Below are 26,010 nucleotides of genomic sequence, written 5' to 3' on the forward strand. Positions count from 1 at the left end.
CCGAAGAAGCAGAGTCAGCCTTCCAAGAAATGAAGGGAGCGCTTTGTAAGCAACCCGTTTTGGTGGCCCCAGACTTTAAACGTGAATTTGTCCTCCAGACAGATGCCTCAGATGTCGGGGTAGGAGCTGTCCTTTCCCAAGAGATACGTGGGGAGGAGCATCCTGTTCTCTACTTGAGTAGGAAGTTGACTTCTTGTGAGAGAAATTACTCAGTTGTAGAGAAGGAGTGTTTGGCCATAAAATGGGCAGTGGACACATTACGGTACTACCTGGTGGGACGGAAGTTTAGGTTAATATCCGACCATGCCCCACTCAGGTGGATGAGGGAAACCAAGGGCAAGAATGCTAGGGTCACCCGCTGGTTCTTAGCCCTACAAGACTTCAGCTTCCATGTAGAGCATAGGGCCGGGAAGCTACATGGGAATGCCGATGCCCTCTCCAGAATCCCTTGCCTGGTAGGTGAAAGTGCCAAGCCCCACGGCTTTAGGCAGAGGGGGGAGGTATGTGGCAGGGCTAAGGGTCGTGTAATCGATGGGAGATATGTGTCTCATAAATGGCTTGTCTCTATAATGTAAGGCAGAAGTAAAGCATAACAGATATTGTTATTGTTTTTGTTTGAAGGACCTGTGGTGAGGTCACAGTCAGGTGACCAGTCAGCTGCTGGGAACGTGGGTGTGGCTACAGCCTTATAATGTGGCCTGCTCCTGAACCAAGGAGTTGTGTGTGGGGAGGACTAAACCTCCCATGTGTGCTGAGACTCCTGCTCTGAGTCTACAACTACGGACATTGTGTTATTTTGCCTGAGCTAAAAGGCTATTTGTTTGCTGTTACGTTGCCTTGTGCGTTGATGCCGTGAATAAACTGCAAGCACTGTGGAAGAACCTGTCTCACATTTGTCTCCCGCTGCACCTAAGCGAGCCACATCCCCACAGTTGTTATTGATCTCCTACTGCGTTTGCACTGAACTTGTTCTCTGGGAGCCAAGCATGAGTGTGTGTACTGCAGAGGAGGAGCTAACTTTCTTTGTATTACTTAGTGTCAGCCTCCTGGTGGCAGCAGCATAGCACATGGTCTGTGTCCCCCAAATGATTGGCTCGGAGAAAAGGATTTTTTTTTTAATACTGTCTCACACAGTTCAAGTGTACCTATGAAAAAAATTACAAACCTCTCCATTGTTTGTAGGTGGGAGGACTTGCAAAATCGGCAGTGTATCAAATACTTATTGTCCCCACTGTAGTTTCTCTTTTGTGTTTAGCATAGCTTAAGGGTTTCTCCAGAGACCTGGATTCTAAGCTAGATACATCACTTTACGTTAGGTGTTTATTACCCGTTGTCTGTAGATTTTAGGGTTCAGTGACCTCAGTTACATATGCAGTTTAATTTTCTTTCTATTTTTTTTTTCATGCCAAACAGCATATATATTACCTGTTGAGGTCTAATTTTCCTCTACAAAATAGTCCTGCCAAACCCAGCAAGAATGGAGACAACAAGAAAAATTATGACAGAGACGATATTAAACCTCACCCTGGAGATCATCTACCTGCTGACTGGAGAGGTGAGGGGATTATTGGAATGACTGAAGTTTTTTTACATTTTTTTTCCACACATTATAAAACCATGTAAAAAGAAAACTACAAGCTTTTCATTGGCCTATCCACAGCATCAATAGGAGAAGAGCCACACTCTGATATGCACTTCTGCACCTTTGTTTCCATGATCAGGGACCTGACCACTACTGATCAAAACTTCTGACATGTCACAGTAACATGTAAAACACCTACTCTTTAACTTTGTAAAAATCCAATATGCAATAAAATGATGACAATTGTCAATCTCTTCTGGCTTCCAGTGTCTCCTCTGAATGCCCAACTCTGGGTACTGTCACACATGACATCTTGATGCTGACCAATATTTTGGACATGAAGTGTGTGGCTTTGCCCAGAATGAAAGAGGAGCAAGGAAGGGTGAGTAAATTATAGAGGTTGTGACTGGATTCTCAATATTGGGGTTTATTATGGGGTTTGTATTATGGAGTCTGGAGGCTGAATATTGGGTTAACCCAGTTTTTTATACAAAATTTAACAAATTGTGTCTGAGATTTGTTTTTTTTGCAGACAATCTTCTATATTGTCCTTATAGTGAGGAGAATATACATATTTTGGAAAGCAATGTCGCAAAACATGTAACAAGAAAACCTGGGCAAATTGTTTGCAACTGCGCAACAGAGACATTCCAACATAGGAAAGCGTATTCTTGAAATGTACAATGTAAAGCGATAGTCAATTATGTCCCACTTTATATGCAGGATTGCAAAGTGGTGAAGGAGAATTCTTGTGAATGTGTTAATCCTGGTACATCTGTGATAAGGAACAGAATGCAGAGCCCCGTGGTAAAGCCCTCACCTCACTCACTGATACATGAGGATAACCAAAATAAGATCCTCAGACTCGCCAACAAGATGATTGAGCTGCTCACTCGAGAGGTAAGCGCTGCTTGGAATACTGGGGCGTTATACAGTAACTGAGGCGTAACTAGGGTTTTGGTTCAGGGTAGGGCCAAATTTCTGAGTGGGCCCCTAATCAGATAACTCTGATTACAACTATGGTGGTACATCCTATTAGTGGATGTAGGAGAACCTCAGAAGATGAATGTGCTGTTAATTAAAATAATCTGTGTACAAAGATTAACACTGATATTACTGCCATATGGTGACAATATAGTGGTAGATACCAGCCCTGCAGAACATGTAATAGATTGCAGTACAGTTACAGATAGTAACTTACAACTTATGTTCTTTCTGATTGAGTCTTTCACTTTTCCCTTCTTTTCCATCTGACCCAGACCTATGCAAAAAGTTCTCCAGCCAGGACTCGGCTGCATAGATTATAACAAAGACGCATTTGACTTCTCACATTTCTTGTACCATCTTCATCTATTCCCAACTTGCACAAACACCTCATCCTTCTGATACACATGGCATCAATGGCTTTCATCAATTGGGGTATCTCTATTACTGCACCTACTTTGTGCCCTCTAAATGGTAAAACAACCATCTAGAATATAGCAATGCCCTGTGCAAGTGCCCTAGAAAACAGTGCCCGCAGTTTGCCCCCACCATAAGTAATAATGCCCTATGTTTGCTCCTTTGACACAATAACCTGAGTTCCCCATTAGCAATAAGTGCCCACTTAAAAATAACAATGTCCCAAGTCTCCCCCCTGTACAGATCCCCTTTACATAGTATGATGCTCGCTTATACATTGTATAATGACCCCTCACTGTGTAATACCCCACACACAGTATACTGACCCCTCAGTAACCCCTAAACTGTTTGATGGCTCTAACAATGTAGGATTCCCCCCCACTGTAATCCTGTTCCATATACTGTATGATGGCCCTCTAAATAGACTCTATATAGTATAATGCACCAGATAGTCCTCAATATAGTATAATACAATCCGCATAGGCCTCCATACAGTATAATGCACTCCCCATAAAAAAAAATAAAATATACAATACTGATCTCTCCTCTACGTTCCCCTGCTGCAGCGAGCGCCCGCAAATCTAAGCAGAGCAAGCGCCATATACTAACGTCATGCGCCCGCTGTCAATGTCTGCTTCAGTGAGGTCAGACGCAGAGAGGGAGCATCACGCTCCCTCTCATCATTCTTTTCAACTGTGTCCGGCATCCAGCTGTTAAAGTTGAACTTGCAATGAAGGACAGGGGTCCCGGGGTTGAGCTCCCACCCAGCTCACGAGCCCCATAGTGGCCGGGAGTCTTCCTGCTCTGCCGCAGCGTGTAACTGTATGGGTGTGCTGCTCACGCATTGTCCCCTCATCCCTGTCCTGGTAGGCATGGCTCCTTATCCCTTATCCTTGTATGCATGGCTCCCCCATCGCTGTCCTGGTATACGTGGCTTTCCCGTCCCTGTCCTTGTATGCATGGCTCCCCCGTCCCTGTCCTTGTATGCATTGCTCCTTATCTCCTACTAGCTGCTGGCCTGATTCTAAAGCATCAGGTAGTCTAGAATATGGCCAGCGGCAGATTAAAATAAAAAGTGTGATATACTTACCATCCGACAGCCCCCGGAATATGTCCCTCCTCTCCACGCTGCCAGCATCTTCCGTTCCCAGTACTGCTTTGCGCCAAAGATCGCTGCCGATGTCCTCTCGCGAGAGCGCGACGTCATCAGCGGTATTTCGCGCAAAGCAGTACTGGAAACGGAAGATGCCGGCAGCGTGAAGAGGAGGGACAGATTCCGGGGGCCGTCAGAAGGTGAGTAGATCACTATTTTTTATTTCAATTTTATTTTTTACACGTTTATGGTACCAAGGGTCCGAAGGAGTCTCTTCTCCTCCGGACCCTGGGTAACGGCTAGCGCCGGGCATCTCCGGCTGCGTCGCCGTTGACGCCCGTGCGCCCAGAGATGACCCACGGCAACCGTCGGGAAATCAGCGGCTAGTCACGAAAATAAAAAAGAAATCACATTTTTCCTACAAAAATGTTTTTTATTTCCACATTTTGCATTTTAACAAGGGTAACAGGAGAAAACGGTCCCCAAAATTTGTTGTGTAATTTCTCCTGAGTACACACATACCTCATATGTGGTCAAAAACTGCTTTGGAGGCATAGTGTAAAGCTGAGAAAGGAAGAAGCGCCATATTGGAGTTCAGATTTTGCTGGACTGGTTTGAGGGTGTCATGTCACATTGGTAGAACCCTTGAGATGCCAGAACAACAGAAACCCCTATTTGTGAACTCATTTTACAAACTACACTGCCAGGGTGGATTTGATTTAAATCTAACTGATTTAAATCACGATTTAAATCACTAGTCAGTAAGGCTTGATTTAAATCAGTGATTTAAATCAAAGTTTCTACCTAAACTAGTTCTTGCTACTTTAACATGCAAGTAGATGAAGATTTTTAGAATCACTTTTTATATTACTTTTTTCTCCCCAGTTTAATGGGTTAATCATTCATATTTGGACACCACTGTTCTGTTGTACTTAGGAAGGAGAAAAATAATCCTGACCTTAATAACAATTTAAATAGATTTATTCAACTGAAACAATAACAACATTACAGCATAAGTTATTTGCTTAAACAAACATCCATGTTTGTTAACTAATTTGGCTAAACAAAATATATATATATTTTAAGAAACTTAGACTGTCAGCCCAGCCGACACATGAAAAACTTAAATACTACTGTCCCTGCTGTCCTCTGTAGCTCACTTGTCGTCATCTTCATCATCATCTTCTTCTTTGTTCCTATTCATAATCTGGAAAAGAAAAACAAGCTTTCCTGCTTTATTGAGTCCCAAAAGATTTCTCAATTTAGAATGAATGAGTCCAAAGGAAGAGAATATTCTTTCAACGCCTGCAGAAGAAGCTACTGCTGTGAAAAGTGAAATCATTACTTGAACAGTCTCTAAATCCAAGCGCTTAAGTGACTTCCACCAGTTTACTGGTGTGACCTTCCTTAAAATATCTTCAGCAAACATATATTTCTTGAATGGTTCCCCCTTAGCTCTGAAGTTTATTATAGTTGGCATTAAAGATGGATGATTGCTGGATACCCATGTCATAGCTAACTCCTCTTCCTCAGCACTTAGGTTTTGACCCTGATATTGGATATTGACAATATTTGCCAAAAAATGAGCTGGAGTCAGTGCTTGTCCCATTCGTTTGTTTACTGCTTGTAATTTAATTCTGTCCATGTGTAGTCCTGTTTTTAAGTGTTCACTCAGTTCCTTCCAAATTTCAACAGCATCCGCAATAAAACAGCTATTTTTCTGTATTTTGTTTAAAGCTTGAGAGATGGGTTTCAGGAAGCTCAGCATATGTTCAACCTTTCTCTTAAGCCCAATGTTGAGGATTTTGGCCGTGACAGTGCCATCTATTTTATCTCGATTTTCTTCACAAAGTGTCATCAGAATAGGCCAGTTTTTGATATACTGCTCAAAACAGTCCACCACAGAGTTCCATCTAACATCTTGTGGGAGCGTTAGCTTGGTTCCACCCATCCTTTTCAGAGCTGCTGCAGCAAAATGATTATTACGGAAGTATTTAGCAATTTCAACAACATTAGCCTTTATTTCTGGAACACTTAAGTCTTTGGCTAAGAGGTGCAGCAAATGAGCATTGCAACCATATGTTATTAGCAGCTTTGTATTCCCTCCCTGCTCTTCTAAATCTCTTCTCATCTTGGATACGTTTGCAGCATTGTCAGTGACCAAACTGCGTACTAGACATTTGAATTTTTGTTCACATGTCGTTATAGCTTTTACTGCCACTTCTTGTAAGTATTCTGCTGTGTGTGCATTTCCTGACGTATCAGTTGTTTGTGCAAGGAAGACTTTACCTTCTTCTGTTGTTATACAAGCACATACAATAGGATCATTGTGGACATTACTCCACCCATCAATACTTAGGTTAACAATTTTACCCTCCAGAGCTGTTGCACATTGCTCCATTTCTCTGTCATACACTTGATCCAGCAGTTTCCCTGCAACATCAGCTCTGCTGGGTGGACTGTATCCTGGTCTCAGTGACTGAACCATATTAATGAAATGTGGGTTCTCAGTCAGACGGAAAGAAGAGTTCGTTGCATAAATAAACTGGGCAATTTTTTCATCAATCAACTCTTTTTCTAATCTGCTAGTTCTTATCACAAACCTATCTATGGTGGTTCCAGGAGGTAGGCTGGAGTCACACTAACCTGCGCAAAATACGGTCAGTATTTTACATGCGTACTACGGATGACAGACCCCTAAACAGTGCTCCGTATGTCATCCGTAATCAAGGTGTGGTCGCGTATTTTGCGCATGTCAGCATCCGTATGTAATCCGTATGGCATCCGTATGGTGAGATTTTCTCGCAGGCTTGCAAAATGGACATATAATGGAGCCCTATGACAGTTTTAATAAAGAAATGAAAGAATAGATATAGACACATAGAATGCATATATATATATATATATATATATATATATATATTCTATGTGTCTATATCTATTCTTTCATTTCTTTATTAAACCTGTCAGTGTGAGTTTACTGTATCGTGCACTGAATTGCCGGCTTTGCTAAAAGACACCTGGTGCGTATTTCTCGCAGGTCACACGTGTGGTCCGTGTGTAATCCGTATTTTTTGCGCACCCATAGACTTGCATTGGCGTATTACGGCCGTAGTACGCTGACAAACGCAGCATGCTGCGAGTGGCATGGAGCGTAGAATACGGATGAGAAATATACGGCTGGTGCGAGGGACCCCATAGAGAATCATTGGTCCGTGTCTAATGCGTGCTTTTTGCGCCTCTCACGCACCCGTATTCCTCGCCAGTGCGACTCCGGCCGTAAAGGTTTTTTCTTCCTTTTGGGTGATGGTGATATGTGGCTGTGGGTGTCTGATGATGATGCTGCTGCTGCTAATGAAGCACTATCCTGGATGGATAACTCTGAAACTGTAGAACAGGATGATGGTGATCTTGGAGGTGGATAGTTTCCAGAATCCATGAATTCCCCTAAACAAAAAAAGTCAATGCTGTTATTTTATTGTTTATACAATTTCTGCTTATTGTACACAACACATCACTGCCCCTGCCCCAAAAGGAATATTTGTTTTTCTCCATAACTGTACCAAATGACAGTAACATGCAGTAATAATAAGAAATATAATTTTTCTCACACATGACAGTTCAGTCTTTAGAAATAGGATTCAATAAAAATGTTTACCAACCTGAAGATCCTGCCTGTTCAGAAGTGTTTCTTTGGTCATCTTCATCACCGCACTTCTCATGATGTTGCCTCATTCGCGCCACCAGGCCTTGCATCTCTTTGTTGCATCGTTTGCATTTTGCACGCATGCCTGCCTTACCGATAGGCGAAGGAGCTTCATTAAAATATTCCCAAACTGGGTCTCTTTTACGGACTGCTGCCATTAAAAGGAAAGAATGTAATAAACCTCAGATCGTACACACAAACAGATCCAGACTTGTCTGTCTGTGGCTATGCTGCAGTATTGTGCTCAAAGTTTCACTTTCATTTTCTTGTCTGCTTGCCCTTCCTCCTCCTCACACTTAGATTCACATTCTTCTTGTGTTGTGCAGATCTAATCCACTCCAAACAATCAGAAACATATTGTCTAACTTCTTGGACTTGGCACTGAAGGGGTTGATTCTGTATTCATAGGTTTGTAGAACAATAGGATTAAGGTCTTTTTCTAAACTCTGTTCATGTTGTAACATTTTTGCCGTGAAGAAGAGGCTGGGACCTCTGCGGAGTCAAATTCAGTTTTGAGAACTGCGTAAGTAAAGCGAGCATCTGTGATAATATAGGAGAGAAACTGCCCACTAATCCTACAGAAACCTCTGGAAGAGCATGGCATTGTGAATGTTACACATATACAGCCTTTATTCTACTGAGTTAAACAACTCAGCTTTATCTCATGATGGAAGAACCTTTGGATGGTAAAATATTTTCCTCAAAAAGCAGTTTATTGAAAAAAATCCGATTTAAATAAAAAAAAATCCGATTTAAATAAAAAAAATCCGATTTTTTTTTTAATTTTTTAAAAAAAAAACATTGATTTTTATCCACCCTGTACACTGCTCAATGAATTCATCTAGGGGTGCAGTGATCATATTGACTCCACAGATGTGTCACAGAATTTTATACCATTTTATAAGCAAAGTATAATAAAAAAAATAATATCACCAAGATTGTGTGTTAGCCCCAGATTTTACATTTTCATACTGGGAAATGGGGAAAAAATGGCACCAAAATTTGTCCCACAATTTCTGCTGAATTTAGAAATACCCCATATATGGCTGTACAGTACTACTTAGCCACACGGCGAGACTCGGGAGGGACGGAGCGCTATTTGCCTCCTGGAGCACTGATTTTCCTAGAATAGTTTGCGGACTCCATATATAGAGCCCCAATGTGCTAAGAGAGCAGAATCCCCCCTCAAGTTACCCCATTTTGGAAATTATACTCCTTTGGGAATTTATCTACAGGTGTAGTGACGATTTTGACTCCATAGGTGTTTTCCAGAAACAAGTAGCAGTGAATGTTGCTGAGTGAAAATTGCAAACTGCCGTTGTAGTGACCAGTATGTTGTAGTTATGCCCAGCTCACGTTTATGGAGACACGTACCCGTTAATTAGGCGGGCTTTCATAGCTATAACAATGCCAAACATGTGAACGGTAAATGTGATTTAGGCACTCTGTGGGGATCAGAAGGGAGGGGGCATTTGGATCTGGGAGCTCAAATTTGCTGAATTTTTTGGGGAGGGCAAGGAGCCATTTCACTTTTCCAGAGCATTTGTGCTACCAATAACGTGGAAGCCCTCTATATTTGATGGACGTGAGTGGGGACTTGCTTTTTTTTGTAGATTGAGTTGAACATTTTACATAACATTTAGGATCACAGTTATCCAGCGCTCTACGCTGACCACTTACTTTGGGGTTTCCATCTAAATCTTTTAGTGTCCTGATTCTGATGAAACCCCCAAGGCATCCATTCACTATAATGAGGCAGCAGAATTACTCTGGACTCTGTGTGGCCTCTGTTCAGTGGTGTCCTTCTTTTCAGAAGTGCACAAAACTGTGGCGGACCGTGCTTTTATGCACAACTAAAAAGATGGACATGGATGGATTACAGGTCAGACGGCATCCACAGTGCCTCCTTCTGCATAGGGAATCGTTCGGCGGGGGTTTTATTCTTCTGGTCAGTACTGTTACAGCGATACCCCATTTATATAGTTTTTTATGTTTTGGCGCTTTTATACTATAAGTATTTTAAAGAAAAAATAATTATTTTTGCATCAATTTATTCTGAGATCAATAACTTTTTAATTTTTCCTCTGACTAAGGCTAGGTTCACATTAGTGTTTGAGTCCGCAGCGTGGTGCTGTGGACTTCTTTCCTTAAGCTCCGCCTACTTCCGCATGTGTTCTGCGTACCTATCTTTAACATTGGGTACGCAGGGACATGCATTGCATGCGGATGCGTCCACGTGTGGTGTTTTGACGTGCCCGCCAAACATAAGAAAATGCAACATGTTGCGTTCAGAGGGCACTTCAAAACGCTGCACGCGGACGCATCCACATACAATACATGTCCCTGTGTACCCAATGTTAAAGATAGGTACGCAGGACGCATGCGGAAGTAGACGGAGCTTAAGGAAAGAAGTCCGCAGCACCAAGCTGCGGGCTCAAACACTAATGTGAACCCGGCTTAAGCTGTATGGCGGCTTGTTTTTCTGGGACAAGATGACCTTTTCAGCGGTACTATGTTTATTTACATTCGTCTTTTTGATCGCGTTTTATTGTAATTTTTGTTTGGCGGTATGATAATAAAGCAAAGTTTTTTGTATCTTTTTTTTTTTTCACGGTGTTCACTTAATTTGATAACTAGTGGAACAGTTTCATAGAGCAGAGACCCGCATCAGATCGCGTTGGGGCTCGGCATGAGCTTGCGCGATCGTGGCTCTGTATATATATACAGCGGTTTGTGGGAATGCAGCTCCCACAGCACCGTAACTATACGGGACATATCGGGAAGGGGTTAAAATTAGACCTAATCGCATTGTTATCAATATCAGCCAAATTTAGGGTCCATTGCAATTGACAGCACAATTGTACCGTTTTATAAGGTATGTTATACAGGTGTATTGGTGTTTTTAAAGAATATATTTTAGAGGGATTATATGTTCCCATAGATAAATCATCTTTTATCACTTTATGTAAATGATCTCTTCCATGTTATGGGGAGGAATCATAGAATGTTAAACTTAGAAGGGACCTTCATTGTCATCATGTCCACCCCATTGCGCAATGCATTATTCACTAAACCATCTCCGACAGATGTCTGTCCAGCCTCTGTTTGAAGACTTCCATTGATGGAGAACTTGCCACCTTCAATGGAAGGTGCCTGGAGGATAACTCTGCCTCCAGAGATTATTGTACATGAAGGAGGAGTTACCAGTGTGATTTATGATGTCTGCTCTCCACTTTTCTTACCTCACTGCAGAGCTGTGTGTGATTATGTCGGACACATCTGCAGGTTACTCTCAGCTTCAGCTTCCATTTCACAATCAGACAGGGTTGCAATATTGTTGAGATACAGCAAATCTCAGAGAGCTGCAAAAAATGTGTTTGCAAGAAGACAAACCGTTTCTCTCCTTTTCTGTTTTAGTTACTAATGATTAGTGCACGTGCTCGGATAAGGTTTTATCCGAGTATGTTCTGGTGCTAACCAAGTGTTTTCAGCGTGCTCGAATAATATGTTCATGTCTCGCGGCATAGATAGCCTAACAAACAGTGAATCCATGCAACAGTGTCAAAGGGATATGTTCTACGTCTAGTAGAAGGAAAGTTTAAAAACTTTCATGCTGCAACCTGTCTTAGGGTCCCGTTACATTTACCTATGCAACAGCGATCCCGACAACGATACGACCCGATCAGGATCGCTGGTGCATCGCTAAATGGTCGCTAGTGAGCTGTCAAACAGGCAGATCTCACCAGCGGCACAGCAGCCCGTCGGCGGTCGTTACTTACCTGTCACACGCAGCGATGATGATGACGTCCGCCTGCGTCCATGCGTCGCTAGTCGTCGCCAGCGGGACACCAGCGAGAAGAAAATGGCCCAGGACGTTCGCGCGCAATCAGCGATATCCAGCGGGGAGCCGGTCGCAGGTAGGTGTCACATGTAGCGAGATCGCTAGCAAGATTGCTGTTGCGTCACAAAATCGGTGACTCTTTACAGATATCGCTAGCGAGCTCGCTATGTGTGAAGGGGGCTTTAGTCCCATTTCAGGTTACAGCCTGGAGAACTTTTTTTTTTTTTCTTTTTAATCTTTTATGCTTCATTTTTTTCCCACTGTAACTGGGAAAAGTTCATCCTAATTTGCAAGCTTTCAGTGGAAGAGTTTAGGTAATCTGTCTCTGCAAGTACCTGGCAATTCAACTATGACAGCAAACGCCCAGTCATTATGTGATTGCTAGGTCCTACAGAAATATCAACAATGTCGATGGTTCGATTGACTGAGTGATAAGTAGCTAGCAAAGGAGACGACTGAAGCAGTAATAAACAACTTCTGCTTTCTCCTTAAGGTTCACTATTGACAGCCAGGGACAGGACAGGACCTGCTCTATCTAGACTGTAGGAGCTTTAATCCTGCACAATAAATTGACTTCACTTGGTTATTATTTGGTCAATGAATATACTGAAAAAAAGAGGGCCCTATACTGATCCCTGTCGTATACCACTGTTAAATATATCTCAATCAGAGTGTTTTCCATTCTGTTTCCTGTCACTGAGCTTTTTGTTAACTATCATTGTGTATCAGGTTCCTATAAGGTGTCAGTATGTCACTGTCCATTTCTCCATGGAGGAGTGGGAGTATATAGAAGGACACATGGATCTGTACAATGACGTCATGATGGAGGACCACCAGCCACAAACATCAGCTGGTAAAGTTTTATTGATGAAAGCAAGATCATCATCTGAATACCCTGCATATAAAATGTATTTCTTCACTTTGTATATACGTTTCGTGCAGGTGAATCTAGTAACAAATCCACACCAGAAAGATGTCCCAGTTCTCTGCATTCCCATGATTGTCTAGAGGAAAATGACTTACAAGATTTTCAGGTAAGCCAAGCTCTCACAAAATAGCAAAACGATCCAGCTAGTAGAATATCTACATTTTTATTGCATTTATAGGTGTATTAAGGTATTTATGCAATGAGGAAGGCGATAACTAAATGATGAGTTTAGGTTAGTAGATGGCCTAAGAATACATCTAGCATTTCATACTTGGTTGAATTTGTCTCATGAGGTTAGATCCATTCTTATATAGTTAAATCATTTGTGGATGCAGGCTGAAGATTTCATCGATATTAAAGTTGAAGTTTTAGAGGACGATGAAGAGACATATGAGATGGGTGATCAGGAGGAGGGAATTCCTATAGATATAAGCCCAGGTGAGTAATAACTGCTAAATACAGAAGATAGATAAGGCTTGTTTATAATGAATAAGGACATGTTTAACTTCTTTCTGTTGTGCAATTATACACTGTGGGCTCTGAATTATTCCCATAGTCCAGTGTATACATACAGTGACGTGTGAAGGTATTCACCCCCTTGGCATTTTTCGTGTTTTGCTACCTCATAACCTGGAATTTCACTGATTTTTTTTTTTTTTTTAGGGTTTGCAGTTGATGTAAAGAACCTACCTACAGCTGTGAAAATTTGTTTTTCTTTTTATTATGAAGCAAACAACAAATAGGACAAAATTGCTAAAAACATCAGTGTGCATAACTATTCACCCCCCCTAAAGTCAGTACTTTGTAGATTATCCTTTTACAGCAATTACAGCTGCATGTCGCTTTGGATAAGTGTCTATGAGCTTTGCACATCTTGCCAATGTGATTTCTCCTTCGCCTCATTGGGGGACACAGGTACTGTGGGTGTATGCTACTGCCGCCTCGAGGCTGACACTAAGTGAAAAAAAGGTTAGCTCCTCCTCCGCCGTATACACCCTCGCCCCAATTGCCGGCGGAAACCAGTTTTTTGCTTAGTGTCTGTTGGAGGCACACGTCGGTCTGTCTCAAGACTGATCTTTTTTTTTTTTTTCCCCATGAAGATAAGACAGGGGCGACGGACCCTATTGAAGGGGTCCGATCTCCCCAAACCTACAACGGGCGAGCACGTGCGAGTGTCCCTCCACGTATCCTCTCCCGCAACGGGGATTTCTTTCCGGATGTTCCTTTTTCGCATGACGAGATAGGGGCGATGGATCCTATTGAAAGGGTCCGATCTCCCCAAACCAACAGGCGAGCACCTGCGAGTGTCCCTCAACGTATCCTCTCCCGCAACGTGGAATATTGTCAGACCACGGAGGTGAGATACAAGGGACGGACCCTATTGAAGGGGTCCGATCTCCCCAAACCAACAACGGGCGAGCATGTGCGAATGTCCTTCCACGTATCCTCTCCCACACCGTGGGACATGATGCCGGACTTAGCCCTGTCCACCCGAGGGTATTGAAACTCCAGGCTGCACAGAGGCACAAGCGTAGTCCGTGCGGCCCCCACTGCCCCACCAATGCTAAGAGTGCGTTGGTGCAAGGTGGCGGACGGTCCCTCTCCTCACCCCTTGAAGGGGTTAGATGGAACTAGGGTGCCTGCATCGTCCTTGTTTCATGTGGCCCCCTCCCCTCTACCTGAGCTGGACAGAGGTGGATGGCCAGGGAGGGCTCCTGCAGCGGCGCAGGGCTGGAGCCCTTAGCTTCTCCCGGGCAGCAGCAGAGACGGGCGTCTTGCAGCAGCGGATCCAGTCCCAGCCTTGATTCGGGAGTCCGGTGGTTCCGGCCGCCCGCCCACCCCCCTGGGCGGATAGTAAAAATCGAGGCCGCGGACGGAAGTCCCCGGCGTCACGGCAGACCCTCCCCCCCGTAGCCTGGGCGGACGCCGAAGAAATTTAGGCCCCGGCTTCAGGCCGAATCTAGGCCGCGAAAGGAAGTACCGTCCGGGGGCCTGCCCACAGTGCTGGTGCGCAGATTGAAGCGAAACCTCGCACGCTGAGGACACAGGGGACACAGGACTGGGGTAACTGCTGCCCCCTAGCCCCACATAGAGGCCACGCTAACAGAAGCAAAGCGCGCCCTCCCTGACAGATACAGCATGTCAGGAAAGCCTAAGACGCATACGTTCTTATACGCTTCGTGCATCTCCTGTCGGTCCGTTTTTCCGCGGGTGCAGACCAAGCGAGTATGCGAAGCCTGCGAATCCAAACGCGCTCAGGAGCCCTCCCCTGCAACCGAGCCCCGGAATGGGCGTTATCACTGTCGCAATCTATGGTGTCACTTACGAGAGCAATCGAGTCCCTTCGGGCCCCAGATAGGGGCAGGGACAGTGGCTCGCCTGTCTTAGAGGTGTCCTCTACCTCACAGGAGCATCGGGCCTGCAGGGGCCGCTCTCACTCCAGGCAGACCCGGGGGAAACGAACCCACACGGCGTCTCCCGGTCCATCCGGTGCCTTGGCATCCATGAGATCTGCTTCACGCTCCCCGTCACCAGCAGTCGATAGCGAGCAAGGCTCGGAATACGACTCGGACGAACCCCTTGACCTGACCTAGATACGCCGAGTGGTCAGGAAACGGTTGACAGTCTCATAGAGGCCGTCATCCAGACTCTGGGGATTGAGGATGATTCCACTCTGGCTTTGGGCCATAAGGTGTCATTTAAGCGAGTCAAGCGTCCCCATAGAGTATTTTGCACTCACCCTGAATTTGAGGACATAGTGCAGCGACACAGAGAACGGCTGGACAGGCGGTTCTCGGACCAGAAGGCACTCGAGATGAAGTATGCTTTTGCCCCGGATCTCAATAAAAAGTGGATGGAATCCCCAACGGTGGATCCACCTGTTTCGCGCTTGGCTATAAAAGCTCTGCTATCCGTACCTAGTGGTTCTTCTATTTAGGATCCCACTGATCGTCTCATAGAGAACTTGGTTCACTCAGTGTTTGAGGCATCAGGATCAGCACTCTCTCCCTCGTTTGCAGCAACGTGGGTAGCCAATGCCATGGTCTTTTGGTCAGAATCATTGAATAGAGCCTTGCAAGACATAGACCTACTAGCTGAAGTATCAGAAATCACAAATCAGATAGCCATGGCGGGGGACTACTTGATCAATGCATCTGTAGATGCGGCCAACTGCGCGGTACTTACGGCCGCAAATGCAATCTCCATTAGGAGAGCGCTATGGTTAAGGACATGGCGGGCCGATTCAGCCTCAAAAAAGGTCCTTGACAGCGCTACCATACCAGTGTGGCCGCCTGTTCGAAGAGAAGTTAGATCAGCTCATCTCCGACTCCACAGGAGGCAAGAGCGGTTTTCTTCCTCAACAAAAGGTCAAACTGCCGTTTCGTCACCAGTTTCAGGCGCATTTTCGGGCCTTTCGCAACCCCGGGTGGACTATGGCGGCTAATTTTGCCGTGTCAGGGCACCCCAACCAGAATAGGGACCGACTGGTCTCAAATAGAGCCAACCCGTTGGGGAGGATGGAGGGGATCCAGGTGCCTAAGATCTTCAGCCAAATGACACGGGGCATTTGTCAGGCGGCACCAGCAAGGTAGGCGGCCGCCTACTCCGGTTTCACCACGCCTGGCTAAATGTCACACACGACACATGGGCGAGAGAGCTGGTGTCCACAGGGTACAAGATAGAATTTGTCAGGTACTCCCCAAGACGATTTTTTTTTCTTTCCCGTCTTCCCAAAGTGGATACCCGGGCAGAGGCTCTACTAGGAGCCATCAATTCGCTCAGCCACAACGGAGTCATCATTCCGTTACCGGAAAACGAGAAGACTCAGGGCTTCTATTCCAATCTGTTTGCAGTCCCCAAAAAGGACGGGACTGTCGGGCCCGTTTTGGATCTTAAGCTCCTGAACAAATTTATCAGGATCAGACTTTTCCAGATGGAGTCTCTCCGTTCACTCATATTGGCAATGGGGCAGGGAGAGTACTTGGCCACTATCGATATCCAGGACACCTATCTACATCCCCCCATTTTTCCTCCGCATCAAAGGTTTCTACGCTTCGCCATCAACCGTCTACATTTTCAGTTTGCAGTGCTGCCCTTCAGGCTAGCCACTGCCCCCAGAGTGTTCACAAAGGTCATGGCAGTCCCCATGGCCATCCTGCACTCTCGGGGTATAGTCGTATTCCCCTACTTAGACGGTCTCTTGGTCAAGGGCCCTTCAAGGCGGGCATGCGAGGAAAGTGTCAGCATCACGCTAGATACTCTTGCCCGCTTAGGGTGGTTGGTCAATGTAAAGAAGTCATCCCTTGTTCCAGCTCACAGAATTTCCTTTTTAGGGATGATCTTCGACACTTGCCGAGGGGTGGTAATTCTCCCTCAAGACAAGGCCCTAGCCCTCCAGCAGGGAGTGCGGGTACTGCGCCAACCAGTCCCTCACACCATCCGTTTCTGCATGAGAATTCTAGGAAAAATGGTGGCGGCGATGGAAGCGATCCCGTTCGCCCAGTTCCATCTTCGCCCCCGTGCAGCACGCCCTCTTGTCATCCTGGGACAAGAACCCGTTCACGCCCGATCATCGGTGCCGGTTGTCCTCTCAGGTCAGACAGTCACTAGAGTGGTGAACAATCGGTTCCTCCCGTCTTCAGGGGGAAACTCCCCCAGATCAGTGGCTGGTGGTCACAACCGACGCCAGCCTCCCCGGCTGGGGAGCGGCTTTTCGCCACCACACGACCTAGGGACGGTGGTCACCGCAGGAGGCATGCCTCCCGATCAACTTATTGGAGATACGTGCGATCTGGCTGACTCTGCAACGGTTTCATCACCTTCTAGCAGGCCGCCCCGTCCGGATTCAGTCGGACAACGCCACGGCTGTGGCTTACATAAATCACCAAGGGGGCTTCCGCAGCAGGGCAACCATGCTCGAGGTAGGGCACGTGCTTCGCTGGGCTGAGAGGAGCCGCACGGTGATATCGGCGGTCCACATCCCGGGGGTAGAGAACTGGGAGGCAGACTTCCTCAGCCGGCAGGGGCTTGCGTCCGGGGAATGGTCACTACACCCAGAGGTTTTTCAACAGATTTGCCAACGGTGGGGAACACCGGATGTGGATCTGTTGGCCTCCAGGGTTAATGCCAAGGTGTCCGTATTTGTCGCTCAGTCACGTAACCTGCAGGCAATCGCCGTGGATGCACTGGTTCTGCCATGGAATTAGTGTCGCCTCCCATACCTATTTCCCCAGCTGCCACTACTTCCGAGGGTCATCAAGAAGATCAAGGCAGAAGGGGTGCCAGTGATTCTGCTGGCCTCGTCGGGCGTGGTACGCAGATCTACTGCAGCTGCTCGTCGGCGTGCCATGGTGACTGCCAGAGCACCCAGATCTACTTTCTCAGGGGCCGATCTGCCACCCGAACTCAGGGGACCTGTGTTTGACGGCTTGGCTGTTGAATCTTGGATTCTGACGCAGGCGGGGTTTGGGCGCGAAGTGGATGCTGCGATGGTTAGCGCCCGGAAACCTGCCTCAGCACAAATTTACCACCACACCTGGAAGGTTTTCTTTGCATTGTGTCGAGGCAATGGTTGTTCTCCGCTGAGATTCTCCATCCCTAATATCTTGGCCTTTCTCCAGTCTGACATAGACTCAGGCTTAGCCCCTAATTCTCTCAGGAGACAGATATCGGCTTTATCCGTCCTTTTTCAGCGCAGGATTGCTACCAACTTGCAGGTAAAGACTTTCATCCAGGGGGTCTCCCACTTGGTACCTCCCTATAAGGCACCTATGGACGCCTAGGACCTTAACCTGGTCCTAAATGTTCTGCAGGAAGCTCCATTTGAGCCGCTACAGGATGTCTCTTTGTCATGTCTTTCCTGGAAGGTGGTGTTCCTGGTAGCTATAACATCAATCAGGCGGGTCTCAGAGCTGGCAGCGTTATCTTGCCAAGCCCTGTTTCTGACCTTTCACAAAGACAAGGTGGTTCTTAGACCAGCTCCTCCTTTTTTGCCAAAAGTCGTTTCCTCGTTTCAAATTAATGAGGATATTTTCTTGCCCTCTTTTTGTCCAGCAGCGGTACACCGTGTGGAAAAGGCCCTGCATACGTTAGACCTGGTGAGAGCACTCAGGAGGTACGTGTCGCGGACGCGCTGTTCGTGCTCACTGAAGGTCGCAGGAAGGGACTCACTGCCTCAAAATCAACCATAGCCAGATGGATTCGTTTGGCTATTCAGGAGTCCTACCGCATCAGAGGCGCGCCGATTCCAGCGGGGATCAGAGCACACTCTACTCAGGCAGTGGGCGCCTCTTGGGCGCTTTGGCACCAGGCTTCGACGGAACAGGTTTGCAAGGCAGCAACCTGGTCCAGCCTGCACACGTTTACTAAACATTACAATATCCATACTCAGGCTTCAGCGGATTCGAGCATGGGTAGAAGGATTCTCCAAGCAGCGGTGGCGCACCTTTAAACAGGAGGTGCATGTAGCTTGGATCGGTGAGTCAACTTCCCACCCAGGGACTGCTTTAGGACGTCCCACAGTACCTGTGTCCCCCAATGAGGCGAAGGAGAAACATGGATTTTTTTTGATAACTCATCGTAAAATCCTTTTCTCCGAGATGCTCATTGGGGGACACAGCACCCACGCTGTTAGCCAAGTTGGCTTCTGTTTATTTAAATAATATGCTCTCTGTATGAAATTAGGGTGGTTACTTTCTAGACATGTTGTTACCTGCATTAAGGTTGATGTTGTCTGATTTTTGTTTGATCTCCTACTGCTTTTGTACCAAACTGGTTTCCGCCCGCAGTCGGGGCGAGGGTGTATACGGCGGAGGAGGAACTAACCTCTTTTTTTCACTTAGTGTCAGCCTCCAGGCGACAGTAGCATGTTATGAGCTCATTTTCTGCTCCACCAGTTGAGAGTTCCCCTTCCGTTCTCCCTCTGGTGGTGACGGGAGGTGGTGAGGTTGGTTTGAGTGGTAGTGATCTGCCACCTGGTGAGGAAGATAGTGATTGGATCTCTGGAGTATCAGACTGGATATAAGACAGCCGACGCCCTATCCTGTTGCTGGTGATTGTCTGTTTCTCAGGTCTATGACTCAGCTCTGTTCCAGTCTTCTAAAGATAAGTTTGTTTTTTGCTAATGTTGACACTTGCTCTTGTTGGTCTTTTCAGTTTTTTGTGTGGTCAGCCAGCCCGGCTGGGCTGTGCTGAATTTCCACTCTTATTTGCCAAGTTGCCTTTTTTTGTCCCTTATTAGATTGGCCTCTTTTTGCTCTGTCTCAGAATATTTCAGAGTGCTGAGATAGTGGGAGAAGTCTAGTGACTTCAGGGTTAATTTTGCTATCAGTTGTGTTGGACATTTTGTAGGGTTTTTTGGCAGACTGCAGACAGTGTCTTTCCTTTCCTGTCCTTTCTAGTTAGTCTGGCCCCATCGTTTGCTCAGCCTATTTTCCTGCCTTTGTTTGTGTTTTCATCTTTTTTCACCGTCAATACATATGGGGGGCTGTCTCTCGTTTGGGGTCTGCTCTGGGGCTGTTAGTTTTCCCCTTTTCCTGCTTTAGGTTTATTTAGTTTCTCTGGTTGTGACGAGGCGTCTAGGACCACCGTAGGAATGCTCCACGACTGCTGCTAGTTGCGTGTTAGGATCGGGGGTCTGCATAGTTACCAACCTCTTTTGTTTTCTGAGACTTAGCTTGTGTTGTTTTATATTTCCTCCTCGGCTACCCGTTCATAACAGTAGCATACACCGACAAAGTACCTGTGTCCCCCAATGAGCGTCTCGGAGAAAAAGATTTTACGGTGAGTTATCGCAAACATCCATGTTTTTGCCCATTCCTCAAGGTAAAATTGCTCCAGGTCCTTTAAGTTAGATGGTTTCCTCTGGTGAACAGCAATCTTTCAAATCTGACCACAGATTCTCAATTGGATTATGGTCTGAGCTTTGACTGGGTCACTCTAAAATATTTACACTTTCCCCCTTAAACTCTCGAGTGTTGCTTTAGCAGTATTCTTTGGGTCATTATCTTGCTGGAAAGTGAAACTCTTTCCCAGTCTCAAATCATCGACAGCCTGGAACAGGTTTTGCTCAAAAATATCCCTATAATTCGCACCATCTTCCACTCAACTCGGACCATTTTCCCTGTCCCTGCTGCCGAAAAACATCCCCACAGTATGATGCTGCCACCACCATGTTTCACTGTGGGGATGGTGTTCTCGCGGTGATGAGCTGTGTTGGTTTGGCGCTAGACATAGGATTTACCATGGTAGCCAAAAAGTAAAATTTTTGTCTTCTCTGACCACAGCACCTTCCTCCATAAATTTGGGCTATCCCACATTTCTTTTTTTGCAAACTCAAACCGAGCCTTACAGTTTTTGTGTAAGTAAAGGGTTTTTTCCATTCTACATGACGGCACCACGAGAGAGGGGATCCGCCCAGCGAGGACAGGAAACCTTCAAGATAAAAGGGGCGGCTCCTCTCTCCACATCAGTTGGTTTTCTGTCCTCGATGGGGAACCCTCAAGATGAAAACCTCTTGAAGATTCTAGAAGAAATAAGAAAAGAAGAGGATGCCTGGGCCTGGGTCGGGTGATTACCGGCAGGCACCGGTCTGCTACACCCGTCACCAGGTACCGGTAGTCGCCTCGGGGGCCATATATTCCTATGTCCCCCCTGAGCGAGTGCATGGCCACAGCTCATGAGGCAGATGCCCAGGTGAAGTATGGATGCCGCGGAGACCATGGTTCATGTACCCTCCCTGATGACCAAACATGCCCCATAGAAGTCCACGGAAGCCACATTTTGGTGCCCCTCCCTGTTGACACATAGTGGCCATGCAGCCCATATGGTACATCGGTACCTGGGCAGAACTTAAGCTCTTCGGAGGTCACATACAGTGGGGCAAAAAAGTATTTAGTCAGTCAGCAATAGTGCAAGTTCCACCACTTAAAAAGATGAGAGGCGTCTGTAATTTACATCATAGGTAGACCTCAACTATGGGAGACAAAATGAGAAAAAAAAATCCAGAAAATCACCTTGTCTGTTTTTTTTTCATTTTATTTGCATGTTATGGTGGAAAATAAGTATTTGGTCAGAAACAAAATTTCATCTCAATACTTTGTGATATATCCTTTGTTGGCAATGACAGAGGTCAAACGTTTTCTGTAAGTCTTCACAAGGTTGCCACACACTGTTGTTGGTATGTTGGCCCATTCCTACATGCAGATCTCCTCAAGAGCAGTGATGTTTTTGGCTCTTCGCTTGGCAACACGGACTTTCAACTCCCTCCAAAGGTTTTCTATAGGGTTGAGATCTGGAGACTGGCTAGGCCACTCCACGACCTTGAAATGCTTCTTACGAAGCCACTCCTTCGTTGCCCTGGCGGTGTGCTTTGGATCATTGTCATGTTGAAAGACCCAGCCACGTTTCATCATCAATTCCCTTGCTGATGGAAGGAGGTTTGCACTGAAAATCTCACGATACATGGCCCCATTCATTCTTTCATGTACCCGGATCAGTCGTCCTGGCCCCTTTGCAGAGAAACAGCCCCAAAGCATGATGTTTCCACCACCATGCTTTACAGTAGGTATGGTGTTTGATGGATGCAACTCAGTATTCTTTTTCCTCCAAACACGACAAGTTGTGTTTCTACCAAACAGTTCCAGTTTGGTTTCATCAGACCATAGGACATTCTCCCAAAACTCCTCTGGATCATCCAAATGCTCTCTAGCAAACTTCAGACGGGCCCGGACATGTACAGGCTTAAGCAGTGGGACACGTCTGGCACTGCAGGATCTGAGTCCATGGTGGCGTAGTGTGTTACTTATGGTAGGCCTTGTTACATTGGTCCCAGCTCTCTGCAGTTCATTCACTAGGTCCCCCCGCGTGGTTCTGGGATTTTTGCTCACCGTTCTTGTGATCATTCTGACCCCACGGGGTGGGATTTTGCGTGGAGCACCAGATCGAGGGAGATTATCAGTGGTCTTGTATGTCTTCCATTTTCTAATTATTGCTCCCACAGTTGATTTCTTCACTCCAAGCTGGTTGGCTATTGCAGATTCAGTCTTCCCAGCCTGGTGCAGGGCTACAATTTTGTTTCTGGTGTCCTTTGACAGCTCTTTGGTCTTCACCATAGTGGAGTTTGGAGTCAGACTGTTTGAGGGTGTGCACAGGTGTCTTTTTATACTGATAACAAGTTTAAACAGGTGCCATTACTACAGGTAATGAGTGGAGGAAAAAGGAGACTCTTAAAGAAGAAGTTACAGGTCTGTGAGAGCCAGAAATCTTGATTGCTTGTTTCTGACCAAATACTTATTTTCCACCATAATATGCAAATAAAATGAAAAAAAAACAGACAATGTGATTTTCTGGATTTTTTTTTCTCAGTTTGTCTCCCATAGTTGAGGTCTATCTATGATGTAAATTACAGACGCCTCTCATCTTTTTAAGTGGTGGAACTTGCACTATTGCTGACTGACTAAATACTTTTTTGCCCCACTGTATGTATACCCTCCCTGTTGAGCAGATAAGAGCCAGGAGGACTTCCCCAGGGGAAAATACCTGCAGTGGTGGCAGTGCTGATACTTCCTCTGGACCAGGTAGGACACAGTTCATGGCTCTCTGATTCGTAGGCAGCAGGCGAGGGGGCATGGTGTGAAAACGCCAGAAAACATGCTGCAGATACACGCCGGCCCGGCGCATACCGGAAATGATCCGGGCGCGCACCGGAAGTGAAACTGGGTGCGCGCATCGGGTATGTACACCCGGGCAGAGTGAGAGGCCCGCCTATGGCCGGGTGGCTCGGCTATGACCGACACCGCTGACCGCTTCATTTATGGGCGGGCGCGTTCCAGAGGGCAGTCACAGGGGGACGCGGCAGAAATCAGAGACAGCGCGCACCGGTGGGCCGGGGGCGCGCATACCTGCCTTTGGCTGGTTTCACACTTGCGTTTTTTTGCGCAAAAAAAGCATGCGTTTATTTTCCTATACTTTACATGGGTGCGCATACACATGCGTTTGTATGCACATGCGTTTTTTGTAGTGTGCGCTCGGGTGCACAAAATGCATCCTGTTGCATTTTTTGTGCATCCGACTTGTCCCAAAAAAACACATGTGCACGCAATGCGCACAAAATTCACCCAAACACCCATTATAGTCTATGGGTGCGCTGACGTGCGCATGGTAATGCACACGTCAGCGCAAAAAAACGCATTCAGTTTTTTTAAAAAAAACATGCGCAAAACCGGAAAAAAAAAGCACACAAACGAGTGATGCATTCTTTATGTGCGTTTGCACTGCGCACGGTGCGCAGTGCAAAAAACCGCAAGTGTGAAAGTAGCCTTAGCTGAGGGTGCGCACAGGCACCCGGATAGTTTACAAGAGAGCACAGGCACTAAAAGCAGACAGTGCACCGGATATGGTTAGCGGGGACGCGCACAGGAGCGCAAGCGTAATACAGAGCGCAAGCGGCCACAGGTGCAGGAACCAGGTATTCATTACAAAAAAAAAAGGGGGAAAGCGGATATTTAAACACAGCAGAATTGCTGGTGGGCGTCACATAACCATTTCTAGGTTGAAGGTGACTGCTCTCGTCAGAAAGCAGCAGCTATAAAGATTTGGAAGATGGAAAGCCCCTCTCCAGAACACTTACAGCCGCACCAGGAGGTGCAGGAATGGCGGTTTCGCTCCGAAGAGAAGAGCCAGACGCATCGCAGCAGCAGTGGGAGCCGCTCGGACAGCGCACTGGCGGATCGTCACCGCAAAAAGGAGGGGTCCCTAGTCTCTGTGGGAGACAGTGAGAAGACCAATCAGCCTCCAGATCCGGTACCCATTCTGTGAAGCGTCTGAGTGGTGAGTGAGCTTCGAGAAAGTCCAGCACTCTAATGTCTGTTCTCTTTTTCTCGCTCTCTTGTCTCCTCTCTCCCCTCTTTTTACATACATTAGCAGAGTGGAGTATAGGAGGTCCCTAAGAAGAGTAGGGAAAAATCTAAAAATAAAGAATGTCCTTTATTCAATAGCCCCCTAGGAACATCCTTGAATAAAAGATTGTGCCAGGATTGTATTAACAAGACAGTAGCGGAAGAGACACCCTCATTCTCTGACAATCTGAGATCCCTAATTCAAACAGAGGTTTGCAAATCAGTGAGGGCATTATAATCAACGGATACAGATAGCAAGACTAGAGAGAGATCCAGCCCCTCAGTGGTCTCTCAGGAGGACTCCACAGGGTCAGAGGAGGACTCAGATAAATCCCGCTATTCGGATAGTAGTTCTGACTAGGAAGACGCATTCCCAGTAGAAGCTACAGATAAGCTTATGAAGGCAATCCGGTCTACTATGGGACTGGTAGATGAGCGAGCAAAACATACTGTTCAGGAACTTATGTTTAGCGGGTTGCAAAAGAAAAAACGTAGAGCCTTCCCTATCAATGAACAGCTAGAAGGACTCCTAAAAAGGGAATGGGAAAAGCCAGAGAAGAAGTCCCAGATAATCAATTCCCTGAAAAGGAGGTACCCCTTTGAGGAAGAGGCATCATCCTTTGATAGAGCTCCAAAGATTGATGTAGCGATTTCAAAAGTCGCCAGAAAATCCTCCCTACCCTTTGAGGATTTAGGTTCTCTAAAAGAACCTCTGGACCGAAAGACAGACAATTATCTTAAAACAGCCTGGGAGGCCTCGGCCACTTGTGTGACTAGGTCCCTAAAAATTTGCATTGACAACCTGGAGGATCAGCTAGAGCAAGGAGTCCCCAGGGAGTCTATTCTGGAAGCAATGCTGGCCATCAGAGCAGCGGCACTCTTTCTCGCTGAGGCATCAGCAGATTCAGCCAGGCTAGCAGCAAAATCGACAGCCTTAACCAATGTGGGACGCCGTGCAGTATGGCTCAAATGCTGGCCGGGGGACACACAGGCAAAGATGAAACTCTGCTCTCTGCCATGTGAGGGAAATTTCCTGTTTGGACCGGCATTGGATGACGTATTGGAGAAAGCCGACGACAAAAAAGAATTTCCCAAAACAGCCATTTCAGGCCTTTCGGCGCTCCTTTCAGAAGGGCCGAAAATTCAGAAGACAGCAATACAGGGATCGAGACAGAAATAACTCTGAGAAGCGTTCCAGAGGTGGGAGAGGCTTCTATTTTGGCAAGCCCTCCAAAGACGCCAAAAAACCCTCCCAGTGACGGTCCTTCTCAGGTGGGAGGAAGGCTCTCTCACTTCCTCCCAGCCTGGGAGAGGATCTCATCCAGCACCTGGATCCGTCAAATTGTAGGGTCGGGTCTGGAATTAAGATTCCACCACTGGCCGCCATGAAGATACATGCAGACTCCAGTGCAGTCATCTCAGGAAAAACAAGAAAGTCTGGAAGGGGAAGTATTATCACTTCTAGAAAAACATGTCCTGGAAGAAATTCTGGAAAAGGAAAAGAAGGAAGGTTTTTACTCCCCCCTATTTCTCATAAGAAAGCCAGACAATCCTGGAGGACG

At 46.3% G+C, this 26,010-nt stretch overlaps 1 protein-coding gene across 2 annotated transcripts in view; it reads left to right on the forward strand.

Moving 5' to 3' along the window:
* The window catches only part of LOC141100172 (uncharacterized), a 136,676-nt gene that overhangs the window by 22,827 nt on the left and 87,839 nt on the right, over positions 1-26,010 (forward strand). For both annotated transcript variants that reach the window (XM_073588461.1, XM_073588460.1), the window contains exons 3-7: positions 1,414-1,555; positions 2,306-2,482; positions 12,353-12,476; positions 12,566-12,657; positions 12,887-12,989. In XM_073588461.1, the coding sequence (XP_073444562.1) occupies positions 1,478-1,555; positions 2,306-2,482; positions 12,353-12,476; positions 12,566-12,657; positions 12,887-12,989 (574 nt within the window). In that variant the 5' untranslated portion in view covers positions 1,414-1,477. The remainder of the gene's footprint in view (positions 1-1,413; positions 1,556-2,305; positions 2,483-12,352; positions 12,477-12,565; positions 12,658-12,886; positions 12,990-26,010) is intronic.

This window comes from Dendrobates tinctorius, unplaced genomic scaffold (assembly GCF_039654945.1).
Source record: "Dendrobates tinctorius isolate UK_male_01 unplaced genomic scaffold, ASM3965494v1 ptg000103l, whole genome shotgun sequence".
NCBI lineage: Eukaryota > Metazoa > Chordata > Amphibia > Anura > Dendrobatidae > Dendrobates > Dendrobates tinctorius.